Source organism: Blennius ocellaris (assembly GCF_963422515.1).
Source record: "Blennius ocellaris genome assembly, chromosome: 16".
Classification (NCBI taxonomy): domain Eukaryota; kingdom Metazoa; phylum Chordata; class Actinopteri; order Blenniiformes; family Blenniidae; genus Blennius; species Blennius ocellaris.
The window spans coordinates 3,414,730-3,440,208 of record NC_137665.1 but is presented as its reverse complement, the minus strand read 5'-3'; the positions used below and the strand labels follow the sequence as shown (position 1 = coordinate 3,440,208).

At 40.9% G+C, this 25,479-nt stretch overlaps 2 protein-coding genes across 2 annotated transcripts; one reads left to right on the top strand and one right to left on the bottom strand.

Annotated features, from left to right (window-relative positions):
• Positions 1-1,197: 1,197 nt before the first annotated feature.
• Positions 1,198-6,621, top strand: csdc2b (cold shock domain containing C2, RNA binding b; the record flags this gene model as incomplete). Its single annotated transcript, XM_080511169.1, has 4 exons — positions 1,198-1,325; positions 2,926-3,315; positions 4,710-4,832; positions 6,459-6,621. The coding sequence occupies exons 2-4, from the start codon at positions 3,134-3,136 to the stop codon at positions 6,619-6,621; spliced, it is 468 nt and encodes a 155-aa protein (XP_080367295.1). The 5' UTR covers positions 1,198-1,325; positions 2,926-3,133.
• Positions 6,622-8,946: 2,325 nt separating this feature from the next.
• pmm1 (phosphomannomutase 1) lies at positions 8,947-19,911 on the bottom strand. The gene is made up of 9 exons (XM_080512237.1): positions 19,774-19,911; positions 19,549-19,664; positions 18,042-18,159; positions 16,177-16,253; positions 15,531-15,622; positions 14,464-14,563; positions 13,464-13,539; positions 11,768-11,883; positions 8,947-10,372 (listed from the first exon to the last, which is right to left on the bottom strand). Exons 2-9 carry the CDS (start codon positions 19,630-19,632, stop codon positions 10,250-10,252), a joined length of 786 nt encoding a protein of 261 aa, XP_080368363.1. The 5' UTR covers positions 19,633-19,664; positions 19,774-19,911; the 3' UTR covers positions 8,947-10,249.
• Between the last annotated feature and the right edge of the window lie 5,568 nt (positions 19,912-25,479).

Here is a 25,479-nt window from a genome sequence, read left to right as displayed (position 1 = left end):
GAGAGAGGAGTGTGTTTATCCACTGCAGGAGCCGCGGATGTTTCTCATATGTCGTCACGTTAAACAGCCTCAGGACGTTGAAAAAGAAAAAGCATGAAACATTTTGTTTCCTTTTGGAATTGTGTGTTTCTTCCAACTTTTCTATCTAAACTGAGATTTCAAGGGAGGCGAATGAAGTAAATGACAAAATTCACATTATTTTAAGTTAATCAGGGAATAGGTTAAATGAAGACAGTGGCTTGATATTAAAACCACTTTTCCCCACATTTTGTCACATTAAAATAACACATTTAAATGTATTTCATGGGGATTTTATGTGACAGACCAACACAATGCTCCACTGTGGGTTTCAAATTCTTTTAGAAATAAAAAAAAAACAACTTTAATGATCAACTGCAGAAGAATTCCTCCCCTCAAGTTAATACTTTGCAGAGCCACGTGGGGTGTGTCTCTACGAGATTTGCACATTTAGAGAATGAAATGTATGCCCTTTTTTTTTACATTATCAATTAATTTCATGAATTGATAATTATTATAATTAACACAGGAACACTTCCATATGTTTTAGATCCCTTTCAGAACTATTTTTTTCAACCTTTCATTTAGGATAGACAATGAATTACCTCATGTCAATTAAAACATTATATATAGGGTGAAAAAACAAGAAAACTATACAAATTGGGAGATAGAGTACAGTATGTCATGCATATTATCAATACTGAAAATTGCATGAGAGTTGGTATTTTTTTCTACATTTTGTTTTAACCAGAGTTATTATTATGACTACAGAAATAAAAAAATAAAAAACACACCAAAAAAACTGTTGCAAATGTTTCCATTGCCAAATAGTAACAACTATATTTCATCACGTGAAAAAACAAAACAAAACATGAAGAAGTGAGGCTGATGGAGGGAATGCAGGAGGAAGAAATCAAGATCATAACCTGATGTTTTGATTTACATTTTTTTTTCACGTGAAGATTCTGTGTTAAACACGCAATATGTCTCCACAGTGGGATCATTGTTTTGGTGTTCACTTCCTTTCTCACACTCACACACACACACACACACACACACGCACACACACGCACACACACACACACACACACACATCACGCCATCGGAATCTCCACCAGCTGCGCAGACTCAGCAGCTCTCTCGCTCTCTCTCTCTCTCTCTCTCTATCTCTCTCTCCCTCCGTCACATCAGGGTTTTTCCGTCGCTCTGCGCGGATTTATCGGACTTATTTATTAAATTCCTGGTTATATAATAGACACACAGGGTGTTTAAATCCCACAGCTGATCGTCCTCCGCCTCGCAGCGCAGTAAGTAACATTTCTGTCATTCTGGGTCTCAGCGGGGGGGAGAGAGAGAGTGTGTGAGGCTTTGTGCTTCTTCTTCTTCTTTAAAAAAAAAAAAAGAAGACCGTTTCTTCTGCTCTGAACTAAAGTCGCAGCTGAATCCAGAAGGACACTGAAGGAGACGCGCGGGATGTGTTGATCTGTGACACTTCGGTGGTTTTGCGACAAGGTGAAACTTGCAGCACCGACCATCCCGGTGCCACTGACGAGAGTAAAAAAAAAAAACGACGCACGCGACAAGACGGATCGATTGAAGCGCGCGTGTGATCGCAGTTCACTCACGTGGAAATCTGATTCATGCAATCATCATGCAGACGTCTGAATAACAAAAATCAAAATACTGCAGCTCGTTAACACGTGTCAGGACATCATCATGACCAGGAGTGGGCAGATTTATCTTCATTCTCGAGTTCTTTATTTATATATATATATATATATATATATATATGTATATATTCCTGCACATCCAGATGTTCTCCAGCTGTTGCTCGCCTGCATCAACACGAGAAACCTCTCATCACAAAATCACTGACATTAATGTAGAAACTCAACTGAATCCCTCTATTTAGTCATTTAATTAAATATTGTTGTTTTGGGGTTTTTTTTGGTCGTGTTTTTCTCACGTTGGTGTCGCTTGTACTCGTGTGTGTGTGTGTGTGTGGTGGGGGGAACGGTCCCGCCGACGTCACGAACGCACCACTCACGCCCCGCTTTGCAGCTGTTGTGACGTCACGGCGCGTGGCGCGTCATCACGATGGAAAGGAGTGGGCGTGCAGAAAATAAATATATAAATAAATAGGGGAAGAAAAAAAAAAAAGAAAGAGAAGGCGACATGAACACAAACACATAAATGTAACGTGTTTGTGTGTTTTGTTTTGTTTTTCTGGAATATTCTTGACGGTCGAGTCAAACCTGCACGACCAGACCGTCAAAAAGCAACAATGAGACGATCAGCATGCGGGGGAAATCCGGATTATAGCAGGGATTGAAGGGCAAGGTCACCTGACTGCACAGCAGAGGATAGATGGATAAATCTGAATTACTGGCATCCCTGATTTTAAACCCTCGTCACCATATTTGGCAACTTGATTTCTTCCTGTTTCACGACGACTAAAGATCAGAATCAGTGTAGTTGTTGCTGCTCGTGGAGGAGAATCTGCAAAAAATGCATAATTGTTTGGGAACTCACTCCGTCTCTTCACAAGGTCACCAGATTGCTGCTTTTATATTGGTTTATTCAGTGTACTTGGTACTACTTGTTGTTGTTACCAGGTATGTCAGTGATTGAAATACTACACGTGAAATGAAAACAATACATAAGAGCTTGTTTTGGCCTCTGCTGCATGGATCACAGAGATTATCTGTGCCGCTCTGACAGCTGTGATCTTAATGTGATTGAATGTTTTTGACGTTAAATGAAAAAAAACAAAAAAGACTTGAGGAGGAATAAACACATAAATTGCTGGTAGTATCTCTATTGAATGAGGCTTTCTTCGTTCTTCATCGCCGCTCTCCGGTTGGAATGTGACATGGTGGATCTGACTTTGCTGTCTCTTTCTGCCAGCAGGTCCTCCTGACAGACTTGAGGCGACAGCTCTGACCCGGATAACCGCCGAGGAAGTTCATCTCCCAGCAGCCGGACTCACAGACCGACCGCGGTGCCCGCTGCCCACCAGCAGCTTGAGCCAACAGCAGCCGAAAGCATCTTCCTCCTCCTCCTCCTCCTCCTCCTCCTCCTCGTCCATCCTCACCCTCTCCATCACACACTCAACATGGCGGACCCCAGCCTCACGTCGCCCTCCAGGATGTTGCTGCGCTCGCCCAACGCCTCCCTCACCCTCTCCTTCCCCTTCCTGAGGGAGGGCAGCCGGGTGTGGGAGGACGGGAAGGAGCCGCCGCTGCCTCGGGAACTGCCCAGCCCGCTGCCCACCAAACGCACCCGCACCTACTCTGCGTACGTATCGTCCCTTCATACGTCCACAAGTTCATTTCTACGGAAGAGGATTAGGGCCACTGCGGAAAAAACCCCTGAGTTCTGACTTTTTTTTCTTGGAATTCTGAGTTTAAAAGTCAAAATTCTGAGTTTAAAAGTCAGAATTCTGAGTTTAAAAGTCAAAATTCTAAGTTTAAAGTCAGAATTCTGAGTTTAAAAGTCAGAACTCAGGGTTTTTTTCAACAGTGGCCCTAATCCTCTTCCGTACATTTCAAACCAAAGTGTATTTAAAAAATTCCCAGAAATGCCCAAAAAGGAGTCAAACTAATACATCCCTGCCCCTGTCTCGTTATTCTATCTATCTAAATGTACTCAATGTATAGAAATATAAAGTTTGGAGTTTAGATTTTGACATGCAAACCCTGTTCCACAAATCCACCACAAACACTTTAAATACACAGGTTTTGTTTTTTTTTAAGTAAAATTTTCCTTAGATTGTGTGTCTATTGATCTCTCCTCATATTCACTGCAGCCGATGCGTTTCTATTTCTTCTCATTTGTCCCCGACCGAGAATCAAACGTTCTGCCAGCGAAACCAATTCTTAGTTTTTGCACAAAGCACATCGATTGTTCACGTTCTTCCCGTGGCCTCACTCTTACATGCGCCACAGCGTTCGGGAAAGTCAGAGTTACCGTCTATAATAGGTGACGCTATTATTGTCCGGCCCCCTTTGGGATCAAACTGAACTGAACGTTTCCCAGTGAGCTGAACTGAGACGCGACACTCCCGACTATTTGAAAGCTTTTTTTTTCATGGCAGCGATGATGAGGACGTTACGCAACAACGAGAATAATCTCAGTGTAATCTAATGAGAGTGTAATGAATACATGATGAATGTTTGTTTTGTCCGCTTTAATCCAAGTGAATAGCGGAGTACGGTCTGGGGCGGGTTGCCGGGTCGCCACTGGAAGACAAGTCAGTTTAAAACCACTAATTCACCTCATTTAATAAAGGATATCTTTGGATAGTGGGAGGAAGCTTCTACAGAAGCACTCAGACCCGGGGGGCAACATGCAAACTCCACTTCCAGAATGTGTAAATTCCATAAGAAGCAAAAGTTTTGGAGATATATTTACAAAACCTATGTAACATACAGAGACATACAGATGCATTTAAAAAAAATACCAACTGAGAAAATAATTATTGAATAACGACTGTTCTTTCAGTTATTTCTACACTTGGAGATTGTGAACCTTGATCCTTCGTACCAGAGGACCAAATTGTGACCGAGCACATCCTCCCTGAGGATTTTTTATGAGAACTGAGACGACCAACGCAGTTAAAACGCAGAAGTGCATCTGCCGGAGTCGTTCCTCGTTAACGTGACGCCCGTCCTCCTCCGTCTCCCCCGCAGCACCGTCCGCGCTCACTCAGGTCCAGCTTTCAAGGGCGTATGCAAGAACTTCTCCAGGTCGCAAGGTCACGGCTTCATCCGGCCCTCCCACGGCGGGGAAGACATCTTCGTCCACATCTCCGAGTGAGTACAAAGAACAGAAGCAGATCTGCTGCGTCGAGTTATAGAACTCTGCAATTTTTTACCTAAGTTCAGATAGAAAGCAGTTGGGTTGTTTTTTTTTAACTTTCAGTGGAATATAACTGCTTTATCATTTCTCCAAGGACGTTGCTTCATCGGTAATAAAAGGACATGCACTAACAGTGTGAAAATGTTGATTCAAACGTTTTTGTTTTTATTTCATGCAGGACAAGTTGCACATCAAATGTTACCTTTGCCTCAGCTAAAGCAAACCATCTGCACACAGATTATACAGGATGATCCTCTTATCCTGCATCCAAATATCTGCAGGGAGGGTCAAACAGAGGCTGTCAGAGGCCTGTGGGAAGCATGATGGGAAAAAAAAAAAAAAAATATATATATATATATATACCTGTATATATATATAAGTAATTGTTGTTCTCCATTTGTCCACTAGTGGCCGCACTGTTTCTGTGAGAGTAGAAGAAACCCTGAAACGATGCTTATAGCTGAGAGATCAGCGAGCCGGGCCGTTTAATTAAAGCCAAAACATGATGTGAAGTTTCTGGTAGGAAAAAAAGATCATACTAAATGTAGCAGAAACAACATTCGAGCACAAAATCGCATTGTGGAGGCATTCTAGAATATCAAGTTTCATTTATATTTATTAAGAAATTGTGTGAAGAGTGCAATAAATCTCAAGATTTTTTGAAATGCATTGATTTCTCTGCATTTAATACGTCACTGGGATTGAGAGGTTATAAGTTGCTGTTGTGGCTCCTGAACTAAAATGTGTTTCACATCCTGTGTGCTCGATAAAGAGTCAGACATTTATGGCCTTTGGGCTAAAACTTGCAAGAAGGGAATTTCCCACCGGAATACTTTGCAAAGTGTAAAAATAATAAATAAGACATAGATTACTAATTTCACAAATAGACACATTTGTTCCCAATTTTTCCTCTTGGGAGATGTGTTTTTCTTTTTTTTTTTTTTTGGCAAACTTTATATATTGTTTTTTTTTTCAGAGAAATACAATCACACATATGAATGAAAAGCTGTCATTGGTTAAGATAATGGAAGCAATTAACACTATGAGTCACAGATTTCCCAACAAACAGAACCAATAAAATAAAATAAAATAAAATAAAATAAAATGAAATGAAATGAAATGAAATGAAATGAAATGAAATGAAATGAAATACAATAAAATAAAATAAATTTATTAAATTAATAAGCTAGCAATAGTAATAAAAACAAGTAAACACAACAACAATCATATTAACCACAACATTTATGATTGAACAGAGAATAAAGGGAAAAAAATACTAACTCGGCCAGTTAAGTTAAATATATATATGAAAATGAAAGTAATAAATATATCAATCCGCCAGCTCACAGCCTGACAACATTATGTCTTCCATTGTTGCAGCCACACTTTGGCCCCCAAATGTCCCACAGCATTAAAAACCCCAAACAGTCCTTCATTAGAATTAAGCAGGAGATTCATCCTTTCAATTAGCTCCCGTAAGGACAGTCTCAATTTTTCTAATCCGAGGAAATACGAAGCATCAGTGTTAATGCTTGATCTCAGCATTCTCCCTCAGACTTTTGCCGTTTTCTGTGCTCCAGCATCGACGGCGAGTACGTCCCGGTGGAGGGCGACGAGGTCACGTACAAGGTGTGCCGGGTTCCCCCAAAGAACCTGAAGGTGCAGGCGGTGGACGTGAAGATCACACACCTCAACCCGGGGACGAAACACGAGACCTGGTCCGGGCAGATCATCAGCTCGTAGGGCCCCGGTGGGGCCCATGTGGGGGGGTTGGGGGGGGGTTTGGGACAGATAACAAACTTGGCTGTGCTAAAACTTTCTTTTTTTTTTTTGTAATTTGTTTTGCCTCCACAGCAAAACGTTGATATGTTGTTGTTTGTCACTCCTAGAGCTGATTCCTTATTCAAACTGATCAGTTTGTCGTGCATGAAAAAAACGAATCGCCCGTTAGAAAAGAAGCGACGTTTATTTTAATTCACGTTCCTTCCGTCGGGTTTGAGGAAGGGACGAGAACGTGATCGGCGAAGGAAAGACGAGTTGGATTTGAAGACGATTTTGCAGAGACTGAGGGAACAAAGGACCGGATTGAGTTTCACTTCCGGTCCGCGGCAGAACTTATTCACTTGTTTACTTCGCTGAAGTTTCCCCACATCACATGTCGGGGGCGACGGCGGGTCAGATGACTTATTGCGGCCTACATAAAGTTTAACTTGAGGAAGGCGACGTGCAGACAGATTTGAGGCAGGAGGATGAGATTTTACAAGGTGTCTCATGACGCCCGTTGAGTTTCATAACGTGGTGTTGGAAACATGAAGTGGTGGATGCAGGAAGTTTAGATGGCGAAACAGAGAAATACGTGTCGAGGTTGAGAGGAGAAAGTAGAACAGGTTTTGTTTTGTTTTTTTTAAATCTTTAATCAAGCATGGACCTTTTGAAATCAGCAGAAAGTGATTTTTCGAGAATGACATACCTATTATTGTATTGTCTTGTTTGTGGTTATTTATTTGGATTATTTATTTGTTTGTTTGTCCATGTGTGATTGTGTGTGTGTGTGTGTGTGTGTGTGTGCGCGTGTGCGTGTGCGTGTGCGTGTGCGTGTGTGCGTGTGTGTGTGTGTGTGTGTCATAGACTCTTTATTTTGGACGATACAGTCAAAACTTGCACTTCTACAATGAAAACTGCCACAGTTTTACTCAATTTGCTGTTTGAAACTTCCTGTTTTAAAAAGGTCTGGAGCCATGTATGTCTGGAAAACAAAACAAACAAAAAAAATCCTATATCTCTTTTTCTATTATTAGAAAAAGTCATTTATCTGTGTGTGATTTTCAGAGTGGAGTCGAAAGACTGCACCTTTTTGTGCCAATAGAGTTCAGTGTCACGTTGTTTGTAGTTAATTCAGCTGTACTGTATTTTCTATTGCATCCTCCATCGGATCTCTATGCATCTTGTCCATGTCGACGCCTGAATTTGTTCAACGTGATGTTATTATTATTATTTTTTTTTTTGGGTTCCTGTCACGTTAAAGGGCACTTTTAATTGTCTCGGTGTGGACGAGCCACTCTGGTGGCGATCCCCACGACTGCTTCTACTGAGCCTTGAAAGAACATTAAAGCATTTTATGATTCACAAGTCCGGTGTGAACTTTACTGTGAGAGAGACAGAGAGAGAGAGAGAGAGAGAGATCAACAAACTGACTCAGTGTTCTTGAGTCACTGAGTGAACAGGAAGTCCTCTCCAGATATCCATCTTGTATCGGAATCTTTTTATTAAATTCAGGGTGGTGGAGCCGACCCAGAATGATCATGGGTAAGATCAAAATCCGTACCTTCAATAGGCCAAACACAAAGTCACAGTCTCTCCCCTTTGAAGTCAACAATTCGCTTAAAACACTTTTTTTTAATGGGAAATACTGAGAGAAAACACCATTTCCATAGACTTGAACCAGGAATCGTCTCACAATGAGTCAAGGCAGCAAACCACTGCACCACTACACCTCCCTGTGTCTATAAAAACAAGTCATTTTAGGGGAAATCTTTGGATAATTTACAGAATTTATGATTGGATTTAATATAGATGTTATTGAAGGATGATTACATCTTAAAATATGCTTCAGAATCCAGCAGTGAGAAGAGATGCGCTTTTTATTGCCGAAAGATCTGAACACAAACCAATTCAGAATGTAGACCTGGAAAACGTAAAACCGGATAGCCTACCTGTTAAACAGTTTTTATTCTACATTTTTATTTTCTAAAAATTCCAATTTTACCTCAGCTTAGTGCTCAACTTAATGCTTAGTTGATTGTTTTTTTTACATTTTATTATTCTCTTGTATCTACAATAGATCAGAACTGAAAAACGATGTTCAAACAGTAGTAATTAGTGGCTTTACCCTCCACTTGTTCCTTTGTATGGTGTTTTCATCTCAATAACTAAAAGGAAAACTGGTCAGCCTGGAAAACGACAAGTTTCATTTATCGAAGAGCAGAGTGGCTTTATTATAAGAATGATGAAATCTTACAGACATGGTCTATGTACAGGTGAAAACCAAAAGTTTTAAGACAACGGGCATCATACAGATGACAAATAAAGTGACACTGAAGTTAAAATCCAGAGATAGGTTGAGACATCGAGAAAGTCTGAGGGCCTCTAGCGGCTGGAGGGAGAACTGCAGGGTCAGCGACAGAACTCACGGCTTTCGGAGCTCAAAACACGTCAGAGCAGTTTTAATGCTTAAATGCAGCTGCAATGTGCATCATGGAGCTTATTAACCTGAATAGAGTGCAGAAACATAGATAAAAATTCACAAAAGAGCCCCACATCAATTCACAATCAACGTCAGTATTTTCCCAAAACACTCTAAACAAAAATGTATAAAATAATTACTGTGGAAAAGTGAATACTTTTTGAAATCTTGTGTCTAGCCCTTTTTTCCCTCTTTATCTGGAACCAATGATTGTCTGATAAAACTTAACATTAAACTACCAGTTTTTCCTGTAAAATGGTGTCAAATCCAGAAATCTTCATGACAATATAGTCTCATTTACAGGGGAGTGAAGTATCGCCTTTACACTAAACGGTTTTTAATGAATATACACAATCAAATTTGATTTTTAAATTTGTTTCATGGGGGGGGGGCTTTAAGCGGAGGATGATAAAATCATTGAACAAAAAAAGTTTGCTGAAAAAAGCAAAATCATATTTACAGAAGTCAGCGGCTTCATTAACCTGGATGAGCTGGACGTACTGCTGCGAAACATTCGGTTACAACAATTGCACAACACGCCGAGGGAAAACAGTCTTATTTAGCACCTTTGGAGGAAACAGTCAGCATTCAGGCAGCCACACAGTAAAATCACGACAACATCATATTAAAATACGAGGCATTCATATTTATGGAATGATTTCTTTTTTCTCTCGTCTCCAGAGAAATAGCAGGTAATTAGCTTCACCTTGACTTAAAAAAAACAAAAATCACCTCCTTCAGCAACGGAGACTGTACGTACTGGTAAGAAAATATTAGTGCAAAACATCACTGAAGAGTTGTTTTTTTTACTTTCTCGGCTGCTGAATCACACATCAGGGAACGTACAGTTATAACACACAGCAGCTCGTCACACTGCAACTCTCATTGTCCCTTTTTGATTAAAAACAAAAGTGTACTACTGAGCTGCTGTCATCAGATCATGTCGCTGCTTCCAGTCCAGGAGGGACGACCACATGTCAGTAGTGTTTCTGGTTAACTGTTCATAATAATAATAATAATAATAATAATAATAATAATAAAAAGAAGCCTGGAGGCTGAAGACGGTGGTTTTCAGTGCCAGTACACCCCGCGGGATTGTGGGTCAAGAGACGGAGGCAGTTGAGGACATCAGGACTCGCGCGGGGAAGCGCCAAAGAAGATTTCCCGACAGAGTCTGGCCGTGTCGTCCGGGGAGAAGACGGTGAAGCCAATGGTCCGGGGGTCGTTGAAGATCTCGTAGTCGTTCCCTCCCTGCAGGAGGCAACGGGACAAGTTATTTAAAAAAAAAGACAAACAACTAAAACAAACAGGAGATTTACAACAAGCTCGTATAATCGCCGACCTCTGAACCGAACTTAGGAAAACATTGGCGTTTCAGCTGACTCAGCACTTCTCTTAAGTGTTTACAGCTGTTTGCTTACACGTCTGCAGACTCAAAAACACTCTGAGGAGTCAGACTTTGCCTCTCCACGACGGTCCCACTACAAACTACAGGAAAAACAGACACTGTGCTTCCACTGTTATCTAAAATGCTTTGGTTTGTTTGTTTTTTTTGTTTGTTTTTCCAAGAAATCAATGAGCAAATAGTTTTAAAAGCATCAATCAAGTGTGCAATCATGTGTTTATGTGACATGACAAATGTCATTTTATGCAAATCATACAAACTGCAACTTAAAGTGTTTTGGATTTAAAAACAAACACAAATCTAAACTAAAACAGAAAAATGGAAGAATTTTTTTTTTTAAAGGAAATAAACAATTAAAAATGACTAAAATTTACACCACAGGTGAAACAATTTCCGGCAAAAAGCAGAAAAAAATGACTTAAACCTGAATGTTTTTAATGGATATTCAGTCTTACGGCTATAATAGTGGTAACGGACGTCAGAGATCGTTTCCCAACTAATCTTCATTTGATTCTCAATCTCAATTTGACATCAAAATATGAATCACGAGTTTACAAGTAAAATATAGATTTATGGTCCCCCCCCCGATTAAACCTTATATACGTGCAGAATTCAGGCCGTCTTGAGGGGATTCTATGAAGTAAGTTGAGAGTAGGTTTAATATTAACAAAGCAAACTTGGCAAAAGTTAATTTTGCAGCTGTCAAACCACAAAACCAGGTCATAAAATATATCAAACACAATTTACAAGAGTATTGCATTCATATAAAAAAATCTTTTTTAAGTCAATAAGATAAACTTGTGACAAGTGTTGCTCTTGATTCATTTTATAATATATAACAAATCATTACTTGAAAACAAATAAGATTTATGAAACAAATTCATATTACTTCAATAGAATTTAGTCTAAAACAATAAATCTATATCCATCTCGCTATAATTCTATCTCTCTATAAATACATATTTATATTTACATATGTACCTATTGGAAACCATAATACCTCCTATATAATTAATGGTAAGACACCTTAAAGAATAAATGCATTAGAAATATTTCTATAATAGTCAAACACATATTGTATGCCCTTGTATTTTCTCAGTTCATACAAACAGATTTATTCCTATTTTCATGTGAATGCAATACACCTTCACTCCCCTTAATGAAACGACCCACACTCCCGTGTCTGTGTGTTTGTTTCCAGCCACTTGGAGTCGCTGCTGGAAAAACAAACACAAACTCACATCCGAAGTCTCGTTGCCAAAGAAGTAGATGGCGTCCAGGCCTTCCCTCTCCAGCAGCTCCAAACACAAGCGCTTGTCCCAGCCCTCGGGGAAAATGTCGAAGCTGATGAGACCACCTGAGGGGAGACAGCGGCAGGACCATCGTCATTCTCACTGGTCGTGGACAGAATTGGTTAGGGTTTAACGTCACACCAGCTTTTTAAGTTTGCTTGTTGTGCAAAATCCAAAGATAAAAATTGAACATTTAACTCCTGTGTGTAGGAAGTGTTGTGATCACAAAATATCACGACTGCAGTGTAAATATCTAGGATTCAGAGCCACTTCTCATTAGAGTGCCACCGTTTTTTTTCTTTTTTTGTTGTTTTTCTTTAAAAGCGACTGAGGAGGTTGTGTTTCCAAGCAGCCCCGAGGAATGCAGTGACCTTCCAGCTGTGAAATGTGGCCTTTGGCTGCAGTCTCGCCTCTCGCCCTTCCCCCTCTTCCACCTTTAACCCGCCACCAGCCTGAAGGTATCGGCCAGTCGATGAGCATTTGGCCAATCAGAGGGCTGCTTCCTTCACACGCCCTCCTCCTCCTCCTCCTCCTCCTCCTCCATCTCCAGGACACCTTCGACCCACAAACAGCTCGGACACCCCCACCCAGCCTGCAGGCTTCAACATCATGCATGTGGAACGTTTATCGCACCTGGTTTCTGGTTTCTTCATCTCAGATTTAAAACAAAAAAGAAAAAGATGTTTCAGGAGTGAATGAATCTAAAAAATAAAACAGGAAACAAACCAGCCTGATCTAAACTTTGTGTGCAGATTTCAATCTTTTAACAAGCACGTGATGCAATATGCATCCAAATCTGTACTGAATTTGTAAATCAACAATAAAGTACATAAACAATTTGCACACAAAAAAAAATTGCAACAAATCGATAATTAAAATACTGACAAAAAGAAAAGACAACCGTCCTGTTTTGCCTGCAGGACAGGACATCTGTGGTTTCACACTTTAAATCATACGACTAATTGGATTTGGATTCTTCTCTGCTTCATGCACCAGTCGCAGGAAATGCCCTCATTTACGCTTCAGCAGCACGTCTTTTAAACTTGTTAAAACATGCATTAAAGGACTGCATTTAATGCAACAGCACGGAGGCTGTTTATATTCTATTGAGATTTCTTTTTAAATACATATAGATATATAAAAAAAAGGGGAAAATCAGATGTGATCTGGTTTTTATTTTCATTCCAAACATTAAAAAGCCGTGTTTTGACGCAGCTTCAGGGGCTGGAACGAGGAATTTATTTTAAAAAAACAAACATACGCCGTGAAACTGGTTTGTCATGAAGCGTCGCCGCTGGAAGCTGAAGAGACGACACACAAACACAAGAGAGATTTGACTTGTTTAACAACAACTCCAGCTCAACTGGTGGTGTCGAGACACAAAAGTAGGTCACCAGCCGTTTTTTTTTTTTTTTTTTTTTTTTTTAGAGGGTCGGTGACTTTGAGACGTGGGGTTTCTTATATTGAGGGGGACAAAAACACCCCCGTGGTTTGTGTCTATATAAAGGTGAAGCTTCAGACACTTTTGAACTTCATGTTAAGAGATCGTGCATAAGTTACGGAACTTTTAATCAAACTGCAGCTCATATATCGGTTTAAAGGAACTATTTCTCTTGATGTTTCCAGATGGTGACGATTCGTCTACCTTTCGTGAATCGAAGTCCTTTACCGGCAAACTCCTCCTTCAGGGCCGCGACAAACTTCTCCCTGATCTTTTCTCTCTGCGGAACAAAATACAAATTAGTCAGTTTGTCAGCGTGACCCACTATCCCTCCACTCAATGAACCGGTTGTTCTCCGAATCAAAGATCCTGGTGAATAAAGGACACCGAGGGGTTAAACTTGCTTTCTGCTTCCTCTTGGTCACCCCGGGCCTGTGGGCCGTCACAGGAGAACAAGTTAAACTGTTCTGAAAGCTCAACGTTTGTCGATCTTTATCCGGCTGCTCAGCCGAGCTTCTTTTCGTTCCACATTCTGCGTATCGTTTCTTCTCGCTTCAACTGGTTTCATCCCAGATAGACGACGTGTATCTGAGTTATTTGTAACATTTCAGTGACCCAGGAGTAATAGTAATGTATTTTTACACATAGACACAGTTTAAAATCGTGGCGGGGGAAGAAAAACAAGGAAATAATTAACTTATTATGATAAGTCTGACATGCTTCTTTTTTTTTTAATTCCTCCGCCACGATTTTAAACTAAGCCATCTAAATGGGAATCACCTATCTGGGAAAACACTGTCGTTTAACTGGGAATCGTCTATCTGGGAGTCGTCTATCTGGGACTCGTCTATCTGGGACTCGTCTATCTGGGACTCGTCTATCTGGGACTCGTCTATCTGGGACTCGTCTATCTGGGACTCGTCTATCTGGGACTCGTCTAACTGGGATGACACCCTTGAACTTTTCTTTTTGTTAAATCTCAACACTCGTCATCTGCGGTTGTGTTGTTTTGCTGTGCAGCTCACACACTGATGAATTCGCCCTCAGGGTGCGTCCCAGCTAACATTCCATTAGATCACAACATTAAAAAGAAAAAAAAACTGTTACCAGCGGTTGAAAGGTTTAAAGCTTTGTTAAAAACACGAGTGACATCACCAGAGAAACGCTTCCCATCAAACGAAATACAGCAAAAATAAAAGCTCACTTTGTCGATTTCGGAGAATTCTAGGCGCTCCTCTTGCGAGCAGCTGCGACCGATGGGAGAGATGTTGAGCATCCCGTTCCTGAACTCGATGAACGTCCCCCTGCAGGCGGGAAGGGAAGAACAGCTGAGGCACATATTCCTGACAGAAACCACCTGAAAACATGGACTCCCGATAGATTTAGACTCCTGGGAGATCCATATCGACGCGTTGACATATTGACAGAACATAATGGGAGGATTGAACTGGAAACCAGTGGACGTCAACCTGCCCTACCAGCCGGACCACAGTCCCCCATGCAGGCGACTGTAAACACACCTGTCTCCTCACTTAGCTCCGCCCCCAAATCACCTGCCAGCGATCCGACAGCAAGAAGACCCACCAAGACCAAAAAGCCTCTTATGGACTCGTTTAGCGCTACAAACACCAAGAGGTGGAACTGTAATGGAGTTTGCAGCTCCTGGTCTGGATGTTTTGGAGGCCAGAACCGACAGTTTCATTCCAAACACACCGAATCGAATGCAGAAACTCTGCAGATTATGACAATATGATACAAGTTCAAAGGGTGAAAAAGGCAGATCAAGACTCAACTGTTCAAAACATTCATACTTTATTCTGACTGTGTGTTTTAAAAGAAGCATTCAAATTCTGCACTCTTCATTTTTTTTTACAGGACTTTTTGAGTCTTTTTCCTGTGAAATGTGCTTTATAATTTATTTGTGTCCTTGTTCACTGGACACAGTTTATCACCCGTCGCAAAGCTACTCCTGCTTTCACCGCACGTACTTTGAGTTATAAAGTACCGTTGGCAGCTGGCACAGTATTAATCAGCCCCTTGTTCATAAGAAGTGGTGCAAAAAGCTTTACATAAGGTGTTTTTTTGTTGTTTTCCTGTGTGATTTATGACCCTGACTTGCAGTAAATGCTCTTTATGTTGCAGCCTTCTCAGCCAGCTCAGTTCCCATAATAGATTTCGACTCTAAATATAGTCTAAAGATGGTCCAGATATGAAACCGAGGTCAAAGGTGAGTTTCCACGCATGCTTCGCTCCGTTTGCTCTGTGTTTCACCTTTTCTTTGGCAGCTTGATGAGTCCCATGTAGCTGAGGCAGAAGTTGATCAGGTCCTGCAGCAGCTCTTCCCCGATCTGGTTCTGAATGGCCTGTCGACGTGAAACGCATTTCTGAGTGACTGGAACCATTTTCAAAAGCAACTTGCCTCGTTTAGACTAGAATATCATCACGTCCTTGTCGGTAGGTTCAATGTCTTCCAAACACTTTCTGATAATAAACATATTTGTGTGTGAATCTGTCGTGGAAGACCTTTGTTCTGTCATGGAATACATGCAAAACATGTGATATTCAAATAATACGTGTATGAGGAGTGTGGCATTTCAGAAAATTTGCAATAATGCTGGTATACATGCTACACCAGCAGAAAGGTCTTACTATGGTGACTGGAAATTGTTAATTCAGCAAAGAAATAATAGTTGCTTATCCTACCTCTATTATTAACTTTATTAATTCATTTAATTTAAAGCGAATAGGAACAATTCCAGGTGAGACACTGTACAGTTCTTTTCAGTTCTCTTTTCTTTTTCCAAATCAGCTTTTGAAGACCTTGCATCTAGAGCTTGTTTATTTTTTTCTTTGCATTGAATCAATTGAATGACGTGCCTATAATTACTGTGTGCTGTAATTATGTGTGTCCACTCACGTGTTTGGAGAGCAGCTTCCCGTCTTTGTACTGCACGGTGCCATTCTCGGCGAACACGTAGTCGAACTTGTTCATCACTGCAGGGGGACAGAGTGGACGGGCGAGCATTGACCAACACATCTTTCAAGAAAAAAAATCAAAAAATCAAAATAAAACTCATACTAAATGTACAGAAAGTGTCTTTGCTCAAGGTGGCAAGAGAGCGGGCGGACACAACGACCCACCATATTGACCCAACGCTGGAGGAGCTTCATGATCAGAACCAGTTTGCAACTTGGACTAAAATGTGTATAAAAGTATGTAAAAAAAAATAAAACGCGTCTTCCATTCATCCATTACAGTGTTTTATAGCAACCCAGGGCCGACAAGGCGCTGTAGCCGATCCCAGGAGATCACGCCGACCTCCTCACCTCAAATCTGTCAAAGCGTGTGGCAGGAGACCTGTCCCACTATCATTTGCCTTCAACATCCAACCTTTTCCATCAGACGTTCCCAAGCCGTTCTTTTACGTTCGCCTTCGCAAAGTGGACGCCAGTGGCGGCGTCGAACATCACAAAGGTTTCCCCCTTTGGCACACTTGGCTCGGAGGTGACGGCCGCGCAGCTTTCTTGGCACGGCGACACATTCCACTGGCGCAGTCTGCCGTTCATTCACAGGCCGGCTTATCAGCTTGTCAAACGCACCGGCTGCGTGACGCTTCGGCCTCGACGGGCGAAGCTGTCGTGACGTCGGCCAGGTGACGCCCGGCGCGCGTGTCGGGGGAAGTAACTTTGTTGTTGTGACTCTAGTTTAAAGTAAACAAGTCATCAAAAGTCAGCCCGATTCACTGCGATACAGTAAAAAAAACAAGGAACAGACGCACAGACACTTCTTCTTTCAATGATCTAAATCATGTTTTTGTTCTGTGTTTTGTGTCGTTTGGTTTTGCTTTTGTTATCACTGTTGTTTTGCATGTTTTTTTTTTTTTTTTTTTTTTGCCTACCTGCCAATTTATACACTTGCTAGAAAATCATGTTACTGTCTAGATAGAGCTGCTCAGGCTGGTTTAATCTCATAACGGTTGGAAAATATTTGGATCATTGTGATTACTGGAAAAAAAAAAAATATATATATATGCAACACTAACAAGGATGTTGTATGTATCTCCCCACCCAGTCTACCTCTCTGTCTGTCCTCTCCTCTATCCTCTCCTCTATCCTCTCCTCTATCCTCTCCTCTATCCTCTCCTCTATCCTCTCCTCTATCCTCTCCTCTATCCTCTCCTCTATCCTCTCCTCTATCCTTTCACCCCAACCAGTCCGCAGAATGCCGCCACCTCTGAGTCTGGTTTCTGCAAATGTTTCTTCCTGTTAAAAGGAGTTATTCCTTTCCACAGTCGCAAATAAACCTGCTTGCTCATGTGGATATGTTGGGCTTTTCTATGTTCCTCTTTTAAAAGCACCTAGAAATAACTGTGTTGTATTTAAAAAAAAAAAAATTTTAATAAAAAAAAAAAAACAAGGAAGGAAGAGAAGAATATTCCCGTTAAGAGACGCTCCCCTGACCCTGGTAAACACCAGGTCCATTCTGGGGTGACCTCACACGGTGAGACAACAAAAAACTTGAATAGCCTGAAAGTGATATTATGCAGGTGAGTTGATGAAACATGAGAAAATCGGGTTTCCAGTGACGCGTCAGCACGATGAGGAACACCGGGACAGGTTGGATTTCAAAGACAATTGAGGTGACGGCTATTTTCAGAAAACATTTTTCATGCATTTCTTTGCAATGGGAAAAATAAACCTGGGAGTTGTTGTGCATTTAAAGGTGAGCATGCTTATCTGCACTGCCTGTGGCTCCTGTAGCATCCGAGGAGGTCTGCTCACCGTCGTCGCCCTCCCCGAGCTGCTCCGCGATCTTGGAGTAGTCCGAGCCCCCGACGATGCCGATCTTCACTTTCCGTCGCAGAATCTGGAAGAACTCATCCAGACGGGGGTCGATTTTCTGCGGCCGGCAGGGGAAGAAAAGGCCCCGCGGGGCGATGAGTTACTTCATTAGCTCAGAGGGACGCTCCCGTCTCAACATGCACACAGACACAGAAAAAACTGCACACAAGGGAGACGAGGTTACGTAACATCCGAAGGGTGAGCAGACGGAGCTCGGCTGGAGTCGGTCATCCTGAAATGTGTCCATGGGTACAAACTGGAATTGTCTAAAAGGACAACTGCATTGATGTTGTCATGTTGTCTGTATGCAGCTGCGTTAAGACACAACTTGTTCCAACTTAAAATATCGACTTCCCCAACTAATGTTTAAAGTTATTTTATTAAATAATGAGGAGAAATGCTCTTTTTTTTTTTTAATCTTTTTTTTTTTTTATTCCACATATTGATGCATTTACTTGCACATTGAACTGGAGTCGACTTACCGTGAATGATCTGCTTTACCACATCTGAATGTATGAGGAGTTCAGGAATCATTTACACTCTTACATAATTCTCCAAGTAAGAAAAAGGTCTGCTTCTTGGTTTTCCCCCCCTCAAAGACAAGATGCAGTTTGCAGAACAATCACTAATCTACAGTCACATGTTGAAAAATAGTTTCTCTAGAAACTTCATTGAGATCTTATCAATGGCGTAACTTGGGTTTTGTGTGTGTTCGTGCTTCCGGTTCAGAGCTGTTATCTAAGATGGAATGTTTATATTTGAGTATTTTGAATAGAGATATTTTATCTGAGTTTATTGTGTTTACACCGACTCAAAGTCTATTTTCTGCCTTTTTCTGATTCCAACTCTATCTTTTCATATTTGCGTCTTTACCTATGTTCTTGTTACATGAGACTTCTCTGAAATGGAATGTCGTTTCCAGTATTTCTGAGGCAACATGTCACTGAAATTCCAGTTATTTTGCGTTTGACTGGACAAAAGACAAACATACTGGAAGGGATGTGGAGTTTCGTTGTTTGTTTTTTTCCCTTTCTTTTATCATCGTGGAAGCTGTAAAATCCTCCTCCTGAAAAGATTTTTGTCATGATGTAACTGTGCGAATAGAGCCACCATCTGTAAGACTGGAGCTGCACAGAGCGGTTACCTCAGGTGAACCCGAATGGAGAGGCATGAATTATTGCCAAGCTCCAACTCCTGTTGAATGAATTCAATCAATAAGGATGCCTTTTTTTTGGGGGGGGGGGGGGGGGGGGGGGCAAAAACAAAACCTTAACACAATCTGGAAGTAAACAGGTCACCACCTGAGACACAAACATTACAGCCCTACATACCGTTCCTCTGCAGCTCGATCTGGGGGTAAACACTCTCCGGGTGTCACCCCTTGTGTATGAAAGAGTGAAAGAGTAGGACACAGTGTGCTTCTCTCGTAACGTGGATGAGCGCTCACCTCCCTGGGGGGTGTCAGTGTTCCGTCCACATCGAACAGACACAGAACGGTTCGGTCCGGCGGACAGTCAGGTGATTTCTCCATCTCGTCCCCCTCAAAGTGTTCGAGCGCCACTGCTGTGCGATCAAACACGTAAAAAAAAACAACAAAAAAAACAACCCTTCACGTGAGGTGGAAAAAAATTTAAATCCGAACGTAGGAGATGAATAAATAAATCGTTTTTACAATAAGGTGGGTTATTCCTTCTCCTGTACGTTGACAGCTTCCTCTCTCTGGCCTCAGTAACACTCACACACGCTCACTCGCTCACTTACTCACTCGCTCACTCACTCACACACACACAAACACACGGCGTGCCGTACGTGCAGACTTACTTTTGCAGCGCCGCAGAGCAAAACAGCAGCCAATCAGAGGCAGGAGCGTCTGCCGTGACGTCATAAATAGGCGGGGCAAGCGGTGTTTACATTAGCGTCACGTGACAGCAGTTATCCCGACGGGAGGAGGGGCGACTGAGAACCGGAAGTCAGTAAAGTGGTTGTTTTTTGTGTGTGTGTGTTTTTTTTTTTTTTTTTTGCGTTTGTGACAATATTTCACACGTTTTTCTTTTTTTTTAAAAACCTGCACATGGAGGACGGGCATGAGAGTGCAAACCTGAGTAAGAAGAATTTGATGTCATTGTGGGATTAACTGCCGAGTCTACAAAGAGCAGACGACTAGTTTATGTTGTATTCTCTACAATTAACAACCACTGACTTTTTTGACTTTTTTGACTGTCTTTCTTAGTTGTTTTGGGCCTTTAAGCATTACTCTTTAGTGAATGTTACTGTTGCTCCACTATATAATAACTATTAATCTACATGTTTTATTATTCCAGAGAGGTCCCACAATGCCGTGCAGATCTAAACATGTGGCTGTGACCAGGTGAGCAACTCATTTTCCAAAAGGGCCACAAGAAAAATTAGAACTACTATTGGAGTTGGGATATCATTTGACTTGAGTTTTCTTTCATAAGAAGGATCATTTGATATTTTTTTTACATGGTGTGTAAGAGTTATTGTTGCTGTGCGTCTCTTTTTCTCAGAGTTTCAGTCTTTGTTTGGAAATCACGATTACATTTTTTTTCTAAATGTGTGTCTTTTTCTTAAGAAAAAAACAACAACTGTCTTTCTTTCCACTTTAAAGCACCAGGTTTGTGAGGTATAAATAACATCTTCTGTTCGCCAAGACGTTAGACCCAACCAATCATCTAATAATGACCAATACCATGGAAAAATGTGACTACTTTAGACGAAATAAAGCCAATAATAGCAGTAGATTTTAATTCTATTCAGAATTGCCCAGTGTCACCCTGAGGGCTGGTCAAGCAGAACGTGAGGACTTGTGATGCCCGGGTCTGCTTTAGTAATGACATCTTACGTCTGCAAAAGCACAACTAACCACGTGTCTCATCCTCAAGCCTTCAGGGAGGTGATCAGCGGACCTGAGTGACCACGGCCTGACCCGAGGTTCAGCAGGTCAGAAAGATTCGATCGAACAACAGGCAGGGAGTGAAATCAATCTCGAAATCAGTCGTTGCGTATGCGGCGATACAATAAACGAAGCCGGGACAGGAGTGATGTGCATCGTTTTGAACGAAATGTCCTCTGAAACACGAGTTGCAGCGTTGTGGATTGCAATAACCCAGCCCGTTGTGAAACGCCAAAGATAAGAACTTGTGTAACACTCAAGCAACAGACTGATGAAGCAACATGGATTCATGATTCATCTTGTTTGAGATACAGAAGTTGATATGCATGGTTGTATGTTTCAGTACTTTGGGGTTTAGAGGCTGGTAGATTTACCTGTGAGCTGCCGAACAGCATCATGTTTTCTAAACAAAATGGAGCATGTAGAAGAAAAATAGGGTAGAGCGCTGAATAAAACCCTGAGGGAAATTCGAATATATAACCAGCAGTGTTGTTATGTAACTGCTACGTTATTTTATACTCTATAATAATCCTGCGTTATTATAGTTTACCCACAAAAATGTGTAGTGATGCAGGTCAATATGGTTTTCTGGCATGAATTTGTTAACAGCACAGCATTTCATGTTCAGCTGCTGAAAGCAGCACTTTTCACTGAAAAAGTATTCCATGAGACTTAGATTTATTTCAGGAAGGTGGAAAGCAGAAACATGAGCCACAATCAGAGCATCCTTAAGGATAATATACTGCATTAATTATGTCTGACAGCATGGAGGATTATTCACATAATAAATAAGGGTTGACTTTGAAAAAAAATAAATATTTTTAATTGTGAGATCATGGGCAATAATACATTTTTGCATTTTTGAGTTTATGCTTTTGTCTTAATTGGCAAAAAAACAAACAATTATTACTAGTGTTAGATGTCGTATACACAAATGGCTTTAATTGGTATTTAATTATATATATATATTTTAATCTGCAGCGTCTCATTTTCACTTCACAATATCAGCCACCAGAGGGCAGACAGCTACAGTGCTGATGAGCTCTTATAGAGTGTTTAGACTGCACTGATGATCCGGAACAGGTAAAACACATGGGGGGAAAAAAGCGACTATAACTTGTCACTTCTGCATAAAACCTACGTGAAAACCTGAAAGTCAAAACGTGGGAGTACAACATGTGGTAATCCTGCATATAAGGCTGTAATTCATGAAATGACTGAATCTACCAATGACACCAGAGAGGTTTAACAAGATGAGTTAAGCTGAACAGAAATCCTGGCTTTTTTGAGAATAAATCTAAAAATATAGAAACTCTATAAACGTTCTGATGACAGTAAAACATCAGACGTAGAATATGGAAACGATCTGGAGGAATGGAATTACATAACTATTCAATACATCAAGCAGCGATGTAACATATCTACGCGGCCAAAGCTCTATGGGGCGTTAAGACAAAAACAAACAGTGAAGCCGGTGTGGAAGCAGATACTGAGCGGTTCAGAGTCAACACGGCAGATAAAGACTTATGTTAGAAATTGTTCAGAGGCTAATGATTACTCTGTCGATGATTATTCGGCATTTGGCCTCTGTCGGACTCCTTCCTTCGCCGTGTCAGTCGCCAGGTCAGTAACAACTCCGGCACGTCGACGTTCTCCCAGTTTTTTGTGGGTTTTTTGTCGCTGATGGAGAGTCAGACAAACACACATTAACCTACATCTCTATCACATGTATGCCATAGAGGGGGGGGGGGTCACTCTGCTTTCTGCTCACACATTATCTCTTGTTTTCAAGCCCTGGTTCTCGCACAAATGATTTATGGTTGCGGCGAGGAGATAAAACGCGATTTATTGTAGCGTGATTTATGGCGCCGGTATTAAACATGTCAACCTGCCGCAAAACGTCCCACTTCGTCACACGTTACCACTGACGGAGGCTTTCGTTGCCTGGAGATGTCACCTTTTGTTTTGTTTTTTATTCCCTCAAATAATGAATGGCATTTATATTTGTGTCTTTTCCAAGTCATCAGGATTTTTTTTTAAAACAGATTTAAAACAGTAACAGACATTGTTGGTGTTATTTGTGACTCGCCGTCACTCCAGTCTGGCTCTTGATACATTATGTAGATGAGCGACGGTGATGTAACCACAGTGACGAAACACTAACTCCATTTAACTTGTGCTTTTGAAATAACTTATTATATACAAGTAAAGTGTGTCATGAGGTCCAAATGTTGCTTTATACAAGTGGAAAAAAAGACCCAAGACGACAAAGCGAACAAAAACTAGAATCGGGTGTCGCTAAAAAACCCATAAATAAAACATGAAAGAGAAAATTAAATATCCTCTACAGTGTTGCCCCACAACAAACCACGTTTGTGCCTCTGACACTTTCCCTTTGGATTTTTTTCGCCTTTATAATCTTTTGGAAACATTGCGGGATACGTTTCCGTCCTCGGAAATCAGGGTTTGAATTGAGTTACGGGGTTTTGTTTGAGCGGCCAATACAGGAAGTAAAGCCGCACGTGACACGGTGACAGGAAGAGGTAAGACTGTAACCATTTTTTTTTTCACATTTTTGAATCATTACAACTCTATAAAAACTATGTGGAGATGCACAGACAAGTAAAGAGACAAATATGTTGGTTGGAATATTTTATTTGTCGTCGCTTTGAAAAATTGTGTTTTTTTCACGAGTAGAAGACCCGAGCTGGAGAATGACACAGACAAGGGTGAGAGGGTGGTTAATTTATTAATTAATTAATTTATGCACTGTATATTGCATCTATAGGTAGCTACCATCTGCAACCACAAGGTGTCGCTGTATGACACCAAAGCACCACATAAAAAGTCCATTACTTACTACTAAGGCTACAAAATATTTTTCTCTTCTTGATCCAGCTTTTGAAAGATAGGACTTATACTCAGGTGCGACTTGTACTCCAGAATTTACGGTCAATGTGCGGACGTGGAAATAGAACAGAAAATCTATACTCAAGTACAACGACTATTCATTTGTCCATCCCTAAATATCGATATAAACGAATTTATTAATAAAGCTTTGTGTGTTTCAGGGTGATGGGGCACCGGAGCAGGTGAAAGTATTAGTTACTTTTCACCTCCATGTAATTGCAGTGTCAATAGCAAGTGTTCAGTTCACTGTTCAACGAGCGTTGAATTAAAACGAGAATTTTGTTCAGAACATTTCAGCTGCAAAAATTGTGTTTTTATCCACGACTCTTTATGTTTTCATTGTCGGGGTTTTCTGGATCCTATTTAATCGTACTTTTTGTTTAAATGATCTCTTTTATATTTCATGGTTATTTTACCGATCCTTGAAAAACAGACAATCTTATCAAACATGATAAAACTAAATGTTATTGTTTTGGCTATGTATGGTGTTGTTAATCCACCTGTTATATATGTTTTAGTTTTCTCTAGTCTATTCTATAGTGTGTAGCAGTGCACATAATGAAGTCCCCTGTTAGATCTGCCCTCTTATCTCACCCCGGGGACTCCAGAGCCATTTTCTTAAGACTATCAACCAACAAGTACGTCTGATGGCGTCCAGTTGTTCTCAAACAAGCGGGACGAGGCGAAAAAACTACCGAGGCTTGTTCCTTTTTAACGTCACCGTTTCCTCCCCTTGGTGATATTCCAGGTGTGAAACGGTGTAAAGTGTAATGGTGCTAAATGACAACCGGGGCTTTTTACACCGTCAGACGTGAGTGTTTGTTTTAAGGTGTTTATGACTCCGTGGGCTGGTGTCCGGACAGGAAGCAGTTTGATGTACAGGAAATATCAAACACAGACCCTGATGTGGGGTTTGTGTATTTTTTTCCTGTTTGCTTAATGAGGGCACGGCGTAACACGGTGGTGGTGATGAGTGTGGACTCTCACCTGTTATTAAAGTTTGTTTTAATGATTTCATGAAAAAAAGAAAATGTCTAAATCTTTGCTTCTCTGTTACAATTATGAACAAATGATACGGGTGCATCTAAAAAAAAAAAAAAAAAAGGTGGAATATGATTCTGAGCACAAAAACAGCAAACGACCACGGCAACAGGGGGCTTCTGGGTAAATATGACAGGAATCAATTCACTGAAATAGTTTTTGGAGACAAAAATAAGTGAAATTTATAAAATAATTGCTTGTGATTTTCTTCATTCCTGCTCCTTCATTTCAATTCGTCATCTTACCTGTTGACACAAGGAAGATGTGTGTTTGAGGCGTTCTGGTGTCACTGAGAAAATACAACTACGTATAACTAGAATCGTTTTGGATCTCGTCCTAAACGGGTTGTGAATAAAATATAACACAGAACAAGCATTGTGGATTATGTGCCGAAACGTTTGGTAAATATGATGATAATTCGGCAACATAAATCTTTAATCTCAAAGTTTTTTTTTTTTTTTTATGTGACGGCCGGTTTTATGAGGTCACAGTGACAAAACGTTCTTCGCGCGG